The sequence below is a fragment of the Callorhinus ursinus genome, unplaced genomic scaffold (genome assembly GCF_003265705.2).
Source record: "Callorhinus ursinus isolate GAN/ISIS: 27379988/994484 unplaced genomic scaffold, GSC_fseal_2.0 scaffold12, whole genome shotgun sequence".
NCBI lineage: Eukaryota > Metazoa > Chordata > Mammalia > Carnivora > Otariidae > Callorhinus > Callorhinus ursinus.
The window spans coordinates 16,042,669-16,056,632 of NW_027397074.1; the positions used below are offsets into that span (position 1 = coordinate 16,042,669).

Consider the following 13,964-nt stretch of genomic DNA (forward strand, 5'->3'; position numbering starts at 1 on the left):
TTTTTTAAAAGTGGTGTAATGACAATGGTTAACATTTGTTCAAAGATTACTCTGTGAGTGAATGAGCTGGGCCTTTGCCTGGTTTTCAGTGAAAGCCAGATTGGAACTAGCAGGCAAGTAGGCAGGGCCAGAAGAGAGCCTGGAGGCAGTTTTCAAGAAATGACTCTCTTAGACATTTGTGACCAAATTTTAGTTTGTTTGTATTTCCCTCAACTGATTTACTCTATTTTCTTCTCTGCTCTGACTCTCATTCTGAGGCTGAACATTCCCTCAAGATAACCCCTGTTATGCTGTCACACACCACCCAACCTCCAGGACACAATGCCTCTCACCCCTACCAAAACCATCCTGCTTGCCTTCTCTTCCTCTCAGGCTCAGTCCAAAGTGTCAGCTAACTGGTGTATTCATGTGAGAGGTAGTATATGTGCAAATTTCTTGGGGAGGTCTGGAGAATATCTCCTGCTTTTGTTTTCACTCATTATTGGATTTGGCCATGCAAAAAATATTTGGAGGAAAGACCAAACTCGTCACCTCTCATTGGAATGGCCTGGTATGTGTGCAAAGCTGGTCATTTGGACTCATGGCCAAGTGAATGGCTGGCGTGTCTGGGAAGCTATAAGCCAACTACGGCCTGTGCTAGGGACACATACACACTGTAGCAAATTAAAAAGAAGACCCATTTTGCATGATCCCCTAAAGTAAAAAAGATTTAGTTCTTTGTTGGTGTACCCGACGAGCTTTCCTGAACTTGGACATCTTAACCAGTAGTGATGAGGCTAAAAATCTGAAGCCAGGTTACTACCCCTTGTTTTAGAAAGATGTATTTAACTATCTAAGTACAAAAGTTTATCCTCATTCTACACATACTGAATTTGTTTCCTAAAGGTCACAGTCATATTGGAAATGTTTTCTTAAAATTAAAAACATCCTTAATTTCTGAATTAGGAAAATCTGCAGTAGTACACTGCTTTAATAGCCCTTTGGAGGACCTGAAGTACTGAGATTCTTAGTTTCACCCCTCGGCTCTGTGCTGGAGAGCACTATCACAAGAGAAGTCAAATATCTGTAATACTCTAACAGTCCATGCGAAGAAGTCATCCTAGACATTTTCCAAAATCAGAGGAAATGTTAGGAGTTACAGATTAAAAGCCAGTTAAGCCACTATTGATTTTTAAAATTGAGCAAGAACGTTCACTTGGATCTCAGGGCTTGTAGGAAAAAATATTTTTAAACCTTAGCTTGAATTTGGTGTCCATAAGGTGGGAACTGATTTGAAAACTACAGAACTAGAGCAAAGCATAACATATGGTTGGGAACCAAAATTTAAAATAAGGGGGAACAAGAAGAGACCTCTTGATGCTGTTGCATGCAGCGCGGTAGCTCTGCCCCTGCCCAGCGCACCCCCCGCCTAAACTCCCAGCGGATGAGCTGCATCCCCCTGCAATAAGGACCACTTTAGGAAGTAACCACTTCCTCGATTTGGCTCACAGCCACCTTGCTGCAGAATGGAGCAGTCATAGATGTGTAGTGGTAACATTTGTGAATGGGTAGGTACTGCCAAAACCAGCACATCTATTTCCCATTGATACGATGCGAGTGAAAAACTCCCGGCTGTTTTTTTTTTTTTTTTCTTTTTCCACCTCGAGGACAAGGTAACAGATGTGGGCTCTTCCTGTGAGCTCAGCCTAGTCACAAATATTGCCGCTACATGTGCAGAATCAAACAAGAACAGCATAATACAGCATAGCTTGCACATATCTTTCATATGTGATATCTTCACGACGGAGATGTTATCTAAATAGGGAGGGTTTTTGTTGTGTTTTGTTTTAGTTTCAGTAACATTCCAGTCAATAAGGTGTAGCTACCTTATTGACAGGACAGACGAGCATACCCTCCATGCATTATTAAGATCTACTTTGATGGCACAGAATCCTCCCCTGTACAGAAATGGTGGTTGTAGGGACTAATCAGACCATTTTTGTATGTTTTCATCAGACTCTTTGTTTGGCTGGAACTCTGCACTCCTTACTGCTTGCATGTTTACTAATTTATTATTAAAACCCCCGTATTTGCCTTTGTTCTTTCACAACTAACACACTGGCCTCTGAATGCATGAGTTTTGTGTGAACTGGTGTGTGACTTAGCAACTAATAAATGTATCACTTGTTATATTTTCAGATCTTAAAAATATAACTGGAATTACTGTACTAAAACATTTTTTACATTAAGTGATAAAAATAAGGCAGAATATGAATATGTTGTACACTTAATTTACCATTATGAGCTCTTAGAATCATTTTATCCCTTCTCCATTTTAGCTTTTTATCTATTTGTATAGGAAACTTCATTATTGGCTTTCTAGTTGAAGAGTCTGATTCTGTGTGCTAACATGTGAACAATCCATTGCAGTTATGACATTAGGAAGGTAAAATTCCAGCATTCCTGTGTTGTGAAGGGCAGAGAATCTCCCCGTAGCTAAACCTTTGCACTAGTGGCCTGTGGAAATAGGAATCAGAGGGTTTGTTCTGAACCCACTTTTCAGATATATGAAAAAGATGTTAGGCAATCACATAATATTTATGTCATGTGTTCTCAACGTCTCAGGACTCTGTCTCCTGCCAAGTCTCCCTCTTCATCAACTGGGTCTATTGCCTCCAGCAGAAAATACCCATACCCAATGCCTCCACTTCCTGATGAAGAGAAGAAAGTGAACCGACAAAGTGCCAGGGTACGTGGAAACTGCTGTATGCTAACAGCCTCGATCATTATTGTTCCTTTTTGAGTTCATAGTTTAAAAGAGCCATTTTTCCTTTTTTGTTTATAAAAAAATGAAAAAAAAAGGAAGATTTGCAAGATTCCATTGAAAAATGGAAGATTTGGGGGGGCTCAGATTTATTTTTGCAAATGAGCTTAATTACTGCATTGAGAAATGCTAGAGATATTTGGTATGTTTTAATCATTCATTGCTATATATTTTATTATACCTTGTAGCTAATATATTACAGTCTGAAATAAATAAAGCAGAGAATGTATTTTGCTTTATCAGTTTTTTAATATACCTGGAAATGCCAGAAATTAAATAAACTAGCCTCATTTCCATGTCTGATTTGTTTCCTCTCACTGGCTAATAACACCCAATAGGACTTTAGAAACCAGAACCTATGATAGAAATTTAGACTAGTGTCTTGGAGATGGGATGGAATTTGGATACAAGGATGGAATTTGGATACAATGAATTTGGATACATATGAAAATCTATAATATTGAAAAAAATATGGTAAAGTGTATGGTAAAATTTAGCAACCTTTTATATTTTAAAAAGCCAGATTTATAAACACGTAAAAGTTTGTTATTTATATAAAAATTTGGTTCATCAGAAATTTATTTACTTACTTTTTTTAGTTTGTCATTGGGCCTTCACATAGAAGAACCAATTCCTTTTTATTTTATTTTCTTATTGAGGAATTATATTAGTATAATATAGTAATATAATTTAGCATATGTTATACACAGTGTTGTATTAGTTTCAGGTGTGCCAGAAGTTTCTTTAAATACTGAGTCCTCTTTTATACTTTAATTATGGATCTACTTGGCCTCACAGTGTCCCCGGAACACATCCATTATGTGAAATTTGAGATACAGTTGAGTTTAGAGAGGCAGACTAGCCCTCAGAGGCTTAAGTGAAAGATATAACTAAAGAATAATTACTTTTATTGATATCCAGACTCTGTTGTGGTCAGTTACAGTGTAATGTGGTTCTTCTTGGAAATAATTTTGCAATAAGATAAAATAAAGCTTTAAAAGCCTGGGCAGATTTATCTGCTAGTGGGTCTTGGGTTCCTAGGATTTTTGGTTTTGAAAGATATTTCAGTGACTCTTTGATCCTGAACTTAAATAATGGGGTTCAAGGTAAACATATATCATTCAAATTTTACCTCGATCAACTCCTAGTCAGTAAGAAAACACAACTTGTTAAAAGCAGACTAGATTACTATAATCAAAAAGACTTGAAAACCAGTCAGTGGTGTTTTGTTAATTATATGAAGAAACACCTTCCTGTGTTAACACGGGTAATGGTAAAAGACGGAAAGGAAGAAGAAAATTCGGATTCCCAGCACTCAGCTTTCTGGTTTTAAAAAACACAATTGTTAATTGGCGTCCAGTTGTCCGTGACGTGAGTATGTTGTAATGAAATCCAAGGCTGATGGCATTCCTCAGGGAACGGTCAGAGTGTAACAGCCCAGTTTTGACCTCTGATAAATTGTCTACATTGCTGTATTGCTCTATCTAATGGGGGATGTTCTCTCAGCCGATGTCATGCCAGACTGCAGGTTATTAATGTTCCCACGTGAAAGCCCATGAAAATGTAAGCTCCCAGACATAGTGGCTGGCCCATGGCCTCTTCCCTGGGACAGTGGTGGGAAAGGTCAGGTGGATCCATCCACCATGGAACATCCCCAGGAGCACGTAGCAGAATCCTGCTGAGTAGGCAGCCCCTGTCTCTGGGCTGTCTTTGTGGGCTGTGGAGATGCAAACAAGCAGATCTTTGAATGAGCAACCCCTCCATCTAGAAATGGCCAGGCATGTCCGTTTCTGAAAGTGATGGCTGGGCAGTTCTTTGCTCCTTCTTCCGCCCTGGGATAAGGGTGGTCTTCTGGTTCCCCGGGTGCTGTCCTTTTCTTCTCCTTTCTGCAAGCTGTCACTGATTTTTATAATCATTTGTAAGAACGCTGGGCTCACTGAAGCTGAAGTCTGAACCCTTTACTACTCCGCACCATCGTCTGAGCATCGATCCAGATGCTCTTTCCCTGAGGCACCTTGCAGACGCCCTGTTTAACCATTCGTCTTCACTAGTCTCCACCAACAGGGGTCACTCACACACAAACATCCTTACCGTTGAGGGGTTCGGTCTCCAAAGGGTGAGAACGCAGGCGGCTTTCCCACAGTCTTTGTGGGGTAGCCAACATGGGTACGCAGAACAGGATTTCCATGAAGGTTCAAGAGAACCTATTAAGGGAACCTCTACAGAAACATCCACAGAGTCACTTAGCTCTTTCTGCTTTTTCTTTCCCAGAAACTCAGATATACAATGACATGCCCCAGATTTTCAGTAAAAATGGAATTTGGATATAATTTAAGTCACACCCGTCGTAGACTTTCTTTGTTCATGTTTATAAAAGTATACCCAAACCATATTGCCTGGAAACACAATTTTATCAGCTCGATCTCCCCCACCCCCCCCTTTTTTTTTAAATTGGCCGTCCTCTGGTGAACGCAGTTGCATTCATATTTGATCACGCCAAGGTCGTTTACCGTGCATTAAAGCGATTACTGAACCTTGTAGAAATTAGATATGAACAGGACCAGGGTACAGACCTGGTGGCAGAGGCAAGAGGTGAGGGAATTAAAGAATGGACACCCTGCCTTGGGTGCATCATTCTACTCTCATGGGTCTCCCGAGAGAGGCGAGCCTTCTAGGAGGTAGTGATGGATTTGGAGAGCGGATGGCCTGGCCGTAGGCACACAGCAGAGATTTCTCTAAGTGGTTGGGGGTGGAATTGACAGAATCACACTTCCCCAAGGTCCGTACTTCTCAGTGTTGGCTGCACATGGGAATTGTCTGAAGGGCTTTTAAACTATGCTAATGCCGGAGTCCCACCCAGAGAGATTTTGATTTAGCTGGTCCGGTGTGCTGTCTGGACTGTAGGATTTTTTAAAAAGCTCCCCAGATCATTGAAATGTGCAGCGGGGTTGAGACCCACTGCGCTAGTGAGCTTTATCAGGATCCTGGGGAAGAGAAGAACATGCGTGGTTTTAAAAAATAATATTTTAAATTATTTCATTGGTGATGTAATATTTAATTTATTCAAATTCTTGAGTAACATTAAATGAAGATGTGAGGGGTTTTATATTAAAAGGTGGCAGTTGCTAAAAAGGTTGAGACACAGGTTTAGAGGAAAGAGAAAGCTAAAGCTTTAATGAGTGTTTATTGTATCCACTTACTCGACTTGACAAGAGTGTGCTTCCATAACCATGTAAGTATGGATGGAATCACCAACTCTTTTTCATCTTCATAGCTCAGAATATACCTGTTTCCTGCTTTCACGGTGTGCAATTTTGCTTTTCTCTGTTGTGCAGCTATGGGAGACCTCCATTTAAGATCCACTGTTTACATGTGATACATCAAAACTGTTTACTTCAACTTTTATAGAAACCCAGCCTCACGGAATCACTGCAAATCTATCTGCTCTTCAGACAATACAGAGACCCTCTGAGATGCCCCAGAGGAGAGGAAGCCAAGTCTCACATCTGGATACCATTTTCTTTTTGTCATTGGCTTAGGATCTAAGTGAACCCTGAAAAGAACTACTGAAATGTTACACTATAACATGGGAACAATAAAGGTACTGGTATGCTCCTGGATAATCCGCATGACAGATATATGTAGAAATATCACTAAAGTTAACTCACATGACCCAAATGTAGCAAGTTTCCTAAGGGACAATAGTGGATTCAGAACTGACATTCTGAAGCACATCCTCATTGTAGACAGTAATGCTATGTGCATGAAGCTTCTGTTTATTGCAATTTCCACATTTAAGGAAACAACATCCCATAATAGAAACTAGCATGCAGGGCTAAGGCATCTAGGATTTGTCTGCAGGACTTTAAAGCTTTGAGAGGCCAATATCCCATATGCTAACTCTGAACATGTATCTTTATTATTTTTTTTTTTACTTCTCATATTTATATCAACATACAAGGAGAATTGTACATATGTAAACATTTTTAAAATAAAAGAAAGCAGCTGTTACACACAAGTATATTTTGCCAAATGCCTAAAAATAGTCACAGCCACATCATCATCATCCACCAAATGGTCTCTAAAAATGATAAGCAGATGATGTTGTAAATATAGTGGTCAGTGCTGTAAATGTGTCTCTCCATCATTGGTATGTGTCCAAACCATGTGATATCCCTTTAAACTGTGCACGGTCTGGAGGCAGTGTTATTGAGTAATTAATTGAACCAGAGAACAAAATGCCCAGCCTGCACAGCTGGCTGGGGCAGGGGTGGAGGGGTGAGGCTCCTCTCCTGCCCGCCTCCAGGCACTCCGATGCTGATGGCCACTCCCCGGGACTCCTGCAGCCGTCCCCCGTTCTCCTTCTGGGAGCTACAGTGCCTGCCTCCGCAGCTGTTAGCTTGCAGCACCAGAGCCCTGCTAGTTTCACCCTGGAGGCCTGTGAGCCCCTCGGCAGCACATCCTGCTGAGATGAAGCAAGTGCACCAAAGACACATGAGACCATGGGCCGCTGATACCTTGGTAGCTTCCAACTTGCCAATACGCCAACCCTTTGTGGCCTAAATTTTTGTTCTTTGACAAAACTTTTTAGCCACCCTTACCTGTAAAATGAATGACTTGTTTTAATACAACCAACTTTTACACTGTTTATTAAGGAGACTTCTCATCAGTAGGGGGGAGTCTGGCAGGCCATTTCGCCCTGATGGGGAAGCAAGATGGTGGAGAGTTCTACCGGCTGGGCTGGGGCGCCTGTGCGGGCCACTGCGGGCTTGAAGAAACCTAGCACATAAGTGTGCGGCAACTGTGAAGTTACCCCGACGGTTGGCAGGGAGAAGAATCCGAGGTTTTCAACTCTTATTTTTTTTTAATTCCTAGAAAAGTAAGAAATCTAAGTTCACGTCCCTCCTTTAAAGCCAAAGTTCGATAAGCTGTTACAACGCAGCTCTGTCATTTTAAAAGAAAACTTCCCTGGGGAGGCTACTCTAGTGAACTCAGAAATTGCTGGGAATCAGTCCGACGCTTTGATGTGAAGAGTACTTCTGAATTTCCTCATTTTCTCTCCTTTTTCCTTGAGAGGAATGGAATCTGCAGACAAGATTTCAGAAATATCCTCTAAATTGGATCTCTCCCAGTCGTGTCCACGGTCAAAATCCACTTCATCTCCATGTGTAGTCATCTTAGATGCCCGAACTGAAGGGCCATGTTAGAGGCAGCGTTTGATCCTTTCCTGATGTCTTCTGTAATGGACCTCTCTTCTGAAAGTCTTTAAAAACGTTTGACAAGCAATTTAATCATTCGAAACTGTAAAGTATAAACAGCATTTTTCATGGCAGGAGGGGATGTGATCGTCAATTCTACAATAAAATGATCCATCAGATTAAGATTTGGGTGAGTGTTGGGTGACCATGCCACAGAGCTCAAGTGAAGGACAGGAGGGCAGACAGATTTGAAAATGTAGCAAATAAAGTGGCTTTTGACCAAGATCACTTTCATGTGCACTGAATGTTTTCTGGTATTGAGTGTATAAAATGCTAATGTTATAAGGTTTATTTTGACTATAAAAGAGTTTATAGATTTGAATGTAAGGTACTTTGTGTAAATATGCTTCTTAGTTATGGTTACACAAACCCTCATTTGACAGAATTCACAAATGGTGAGCTACTTGTCCACATTTGACAGAATTCACAAATGGTGAGCCACTTGTGCACAGATCCCCTCACCTCCCCCCCTTCCTCACTTTCTCAGTTATTCTTACATGAAAATTATTGTTCCGAGTGAAAATTATTGTTACATGCCTTTTGAGAGACATGGGTGTTTATAGTCATCCTCCTTGATAATAACATTCCTATGGAACTGAATGAAAAGCATTTGTTTTACTTGCAGGGAGAGTATGGTTTTAGAGTAGCTTTAATGTTCTGGGTATCTGTCGAAGAATGTCTGAACATTCTTACAGCCATTTGCAGAATTCTTTGACAAGTTCATAATCTCAGTGGGTAGTTTTGAGAAATACTTCCAAGTGTAGTCATGGTTGGCATTTAGATGTATTAAATCTAAATAGTTGTGACTTTACATCCACGGAGGCAGGGAAAATGGACCTAAGGCACCAAACAGAAGCACAGCATATTATTTTTTTATTATCTCTTTTCGAGAGGAACTTTGCGGTCACCATAGCAGTTTGTATTATGCAACTAATATTTATAGCCCCCAGACAACTATAGGACCATTCTACTAAACAGAGGAGAGCAGTTATTTGGCCTTTCTGTTCCATTGTATGCCTTTTTCTTCTCTTTCTAAAGTTGTGTGCGTAGAGAAAAACTTCAGATTAACAACCTGCTGCCTGAGATGTTCCATTTGTCCATAGACATTGCAGAAGAGCAAACTCAGATTTAAAGCAACATTGAAATCCCTTTATTAAGAATGCCAACAAGGGGTATGGGGGGGAAGAGGGAGCCCCTGAAGGAACAGACGGGTCCAACTGACTGGTCTGTGTCCAGCCAACTCTTTCTTTAGTCAGGAAGTGGCATCCTCCTCTGGAGTCTCCCAACTGGAAAGTGATCCCCTGGTCACCTGCAAATCTGTGGAAAGGAGTAAACTCAGTGCAGCATAGTGAGAGAGTTTTCAATTTAGTGTTATTGCTCTATAAGAAACCCAGTGATGTTCCTTAAAAAAAAAAAAAAAAAATTGACTAATAAAGTAAATGTAGGGTTAAATTGTCAAACATACTTTTTAGTTTGAGATAGGTGCTTTATGAAGTGGTACTACAGTTTCTCTCATTTTCCCCTTGCTTTAAAAAGGCTTTTAGAATTGTCTTTATATATAAGGTCAGTCTGGTATAGATTTCTGAACATAAGATTGATAGGGTTTCTAAAAGAAGTTGCTGATAAAATTAGATCTTTTGTGCACTTCCAAAAAGGGACTATTTATATTTGAATTTCATAACAGCCTTACATTCCTTTTTTTTTCCTTCCGTTGATTCCCTTGCAGATTTGCATAATTTATTCCCGCCCATTGTCCCAGATCTCTTGTGGCTACTTTACCTTTTGCTTTTTTAGATTTTGTTCTTTACTTCTTATAATTACCTGTGGGCCAGAGGAAATACGGTATTTTTACTCACTTTAAGTGTTTTGAAATCAAGCTTGTTTGTTTATTTCATCCATCCTTCATTTCCTGTTGTCATGTCGTTCTGTTTTAACCTATATATTTAGTGTTTTTAAATATTCCCTTGTGTTGTTCAACATGATAATAAATCCTTACCTGAAGAGAAGACTCTTTTACTTTATTCTCCCTCTACGTGAAGGAAGGGTAGTTCATTGGGAGGATGCCAAGTGGCCCGGGGGCACAGAGATGTGTCACCGCATGATGGGAGTGAAGGGACGAAGAATGGCCAGCCCATTGCAGCCACAGCCTGACCAGGACACCACTGCTAGCCACTGCCAAGGGTGCCCCCATGTGCAGTGTATTAGAAATGCCACCCTACCAGTGAGTAAGTTCCCATGTTTTCCAGGAAATGCTCTGACTTGCATTGGCGGGTGTACCGTCTACGTTTCAGGGTCCTAATGGTCTTTTTCCTTTCACTTCTTAGGTGATCCCCTAAAACCGTCACCCACGTTTTTGTTGTTCAGTGAAGTCAAGGTGAATTTCTCATTCTGCTAGCTTAAATATATATAAGAAGCAAACATCTGTATGGAATAGAGTTTAATTTGAGGTTCAGTTTTTTTGCTTTTCCCCTCAGGTGTTTTCTGAATGGATAAAACTACTCTGATTTTGGATGCAGACTTTAGAAATCAGGGCATAATATTTCTGTTCACATTTTATTCATGGCTTTGTCAGAGTCCCCAAAATGGAGTGCCATCTGGTTCAGTTTATAAGTAGAAAAACAAAACATTCAAAAACAAGAACCTGCCTAGTATTTTTGTCCTTTATATCCAGGGCCTGACGAACAGTAAGCATCCTCCCTATGGAATTTGAGAGATGCTTCCAGACCCTTCCTACTTCCCAAGTTGCTCCCCACCAGTAGCTTGTCAGCCCTTTTCTTCTGACTAGGAACTGTCACTGTCATGGAGGTACGTCCCCTTTTTTCCCAGCTAAACTGACACTGGGGAGAACCACAGGGGTGCAGAATAGCGGGGAGAGAGGCACCTTTAGTCTCCTCCCTTTGGCAACTGGGCGTGGATTATGCAACTTCAGAAGTCACAGAGAGATTGGTCCTCAGGTGTGTTTCAGGATGGGGAGCAAGCCTTGGGAGGTCACGGGGCATTTAGTCCTGGCATAGCAGCAGAATGGAGACGCGCATGAACTCGGAAGCCAGGTGTGCAGAAGGTGGTCACTGGGGGTGCGGTGGGGACAGAGAGGCTACTCGAGTGCCTGCAATAGACCCGTGAGCTTTGCAGTTTTCCTGAGTGGTTGGCTCTATAAATACTTAACGGGCCGGTCCAAGATGCGCCAGTCATTCTTGCCTGGTGCGTCCCTGCTGCATTATTCATAAAACCTGTATTGTACTGAGAGGTGCTTCAAGCAAGGCTGGCAGAGTTTTGCTCCACGGCATCATTATTTCATGTTTTCAGAGATCAAAACCAGGGAAAATGTAGGGTGTTTTTGTTTTTTACAAAAAGGCATACAATGAGACGAGCGATCTTAAGGTAAGGCACTTACAAAATCATCAATAAAGTTTTCAAAGAGTTTATGAAGGACATTTTCCTTTCCAGTTAAAAAGTTTCAGAGGTGGATTTTTGTGTTCTAATGTTCAAGTTCTAAAATAATGTGACTTGCCCCCAAATCTTTAAACACAGCGGTGCTAAGTTATACCAGATAACACATTATGGAAAGTGCTGATATGAATTAATAATTTATTCAGTAATAATACAAGAGTTCCTGCTAAATTATACATGTATATCACTGCCTGATTAGAAACCCCACTTTTCTTTTCTAATGCAGCACAATATCCAACTGTGATTCTATAGCTGGTCTTTTTAATGGGCAAAAACGACCCAACACCTTTGTTTTATATGGAAAACTTTTTTTTTTTAACACTAACTTCAAAAGTGCTTAACAAAAGGCTTATTCAGGATAACTAAGCATGTAAGTCCTTTTTTAACCTGCTGGAAGAGATGTGCCCCTCCAATCTAGCATCCCCAAAAAGACAACTTCTTTTAGAAACTGGGCATTCTACCTAAACATAGCAGTTTATAGGTTAGCCAAGGTAGGTCTGCGCTAGTGTTGCCCACAACCGTCATCTCTAAGGGGTGATAGCCATTTACAGAGTGGAAGCCACTTCGTGGGCAAGTGTTAATAGCAGCCTGATTTCACTTTTGGTAACCAGGTGATCCTGTGCATATATACTTAAGATTGGCTTCATTTTAATATATTCTCTCTGCTCCTCTGCACTTCAGGTTCTTAAGCTATTTTAAAAGTAACTGGGTTTTGGCAATCACCAACTGAAATGTATATGGCAACTGCTTTCCTGAGCAGGCATGATATGTTTTATGGCTGTTCAAGTTATCAAGTTGTTCTTATATTGTAGGTAAACAAAATCTTACTGTTTTTAAAGGTCGCTGTAACTTGTTCAGATTTCTGGCACCATTTTATTAGTAACTCACTTCTGAAGCTGAAAAGATACCAGTTTTCTATGTTACTGTCATTGTAACACCAATAAAGTGACTTTCAATAAAAGATTTTATGTTATTTTGATGCCAGGCTCCCTTCAATCCTGTTCTCCCTGTCACTGTTTGTCTTTAGGAAGCCTGTCAGGTACTGTGAGGGGGTTGTTTCTTCTTTTTCTTGTCCATACTGCCCTCAGGGGCCCATCAGCACGATGAGAAACAAGAGACCCTTTAGCAAAGGCTGGCCGCTCACTCCGTTGGACAATTTCCTCAGCTGGGTGGCAGGCGGAGTCTCCCATTAGCCACCTGCCTTGCCTCATAGGCACTTCCTCCCGGGCCCCCGATGGATCCGTTTCCTGACCGAGAGCTCCGGCGGCGGCTCAACCCGTGTCAGACTCTAAAGCATCGGGCCTTGGGCGGACTCTGCCTAGCTTCATGAGTCCACTGCCTAAAAAACTGGTCCACCTAGCTGTCTGCCTCTCACACAGCCGTTTCATCCTCTGGTCTTTATCTTGGCCCTTAGTTTCCTTGTCTTCAGCTCACAGCCTGCTGAGGACAAAAGTAGTTATAGGTCATCAAAGTACTGTTTGTTTTAACGTGAGAAAAATAAGTCATTGACTAAGGGTTTATGTTTGAGATTAAAAAAATTTATGATTACATATAGCTGCATTTCTTATAAGATTTTAGGCATAGAATAATGCAGGTAAACACTGAAACAGTAAGACACTCAGCTGAGAAAAGCAAAGTCTAGATGGGATAGAAATTTTAGCTCACGTTGCCTCTCTTGGACCAAAGGCACTACCTGGAACATCATGCTGAAAAGGGAGTCCCCCTCCACTTTGGCTAAGTGGGAGTGCAGGCTGTGATGAATCCTATAGGACTGCTGTGGTGCAAATCTATGCCAGTTGTCCTCAAGGAAGCACCTGGCTTCCTGTAGCCACATCCCTATGGAGTGCTTGAAAAGGGTTACACATAGGTTCTTTATCTCTTGCAACACAGGACTAAAAGCACACATCTCCAAAATTAAAGCTTTGAGTTGGCATTTTTTGAGGAACTTAAAACTCCAAATAACCGAAGTAGTCCAGCTTGGGCTCACAGCTTGACCATGCTTCAGCTAGATGCTTTAAGAATAGACCAAGAAACAGTTTTAAGAATTGGGTGAGCCTGCACTGAAAGTATATAATGAATGAAACACAGAGCCCAACATAAAATAGAAATGGGGCAACCCGAGATTCGCTTGTAATGAAGACTTTGGCCGTAATTAAAAAAAGGGGATGGGTATGTCAAGTTTGTCAAGGGGGAAACTTTCTAAGGGCAGGGACATACTGAAAACTAGGCTCTATGCTTTGAGAAAGAAACCGTGAAAGCAGAAGTGGAGGAGATAAGGAGCCTTGCTAATGAGGTATCAGTAATTAAAATGGAATTAATTGAATACTTCCAGGGACACGGTTTTGTTGATACTTCAGCATTCATCCAAAAGCCAATTCAGAACCGAGACTGATGCAGCAGCGTACCTTGGGACTTACCAAAGCGGTAGGGTATTTCAAATATGGTCCATAACA

The 13,964-nt window shown here is 41.0% G+C and overlaps 1 protein-coding gene and 1 long non-coding RNA gene across 18 annotated transcripts in view; one reads left to right on the forward strand and one right to left on the reverse strand.

The window, feature by feature from the left end:
* The window catches only part of ADAM22 (ADAM metallopeptidase domain 22), a 213,146-nt gene extending 204,678 nt beyond the window's left edge, over positions 1 to 8,468 (forward strand). For 9 of the 17 annotated variants that reach the window (XM_073898760.1, XM_073898761.1, XM_073898765.1 and 6 more), the window contains 2 exons: positions 2,605 to 2,728; positions 6,139 to 6,332. In XM_073898760.1, coding sequence (XP_073754861.1) covers positions 2,605 to 2,728; positions 6,139 to 6,159 — 145 coding nt within the window. In that variant the 3' untranslated portion in view covers positions 6,160 to 6,332. Of the gene's footprint in view, positions 1 to 2,604; positions 2,729 to 6,138 lie in introns of those variants that run through there. The other 8 variants (XM_073898755.1, XM_073898756.1, XM_073898759.1 and 5 more) reach the window with 2 other exon arrangements.
* A 720-nt stretch (positions 8,469 to 9,188) lies between these two features.
* Positions 9,189 to 13,023, reverse strand: LOC112824863 (uncharacterized). Its single transcript, XR_012380196.1, has 2 exons — positions 9,841 to 13,023; positions 9,189 to 9,463 (listed from the first exon to the last, which is right to left on the reverse strand). It is a non-coding gene; the product is annotated as an uncharacterized lncRNA (long non-coding RNA).
* Positions 13,024 to 13,964: the final 941 nt, after the last annotated feature.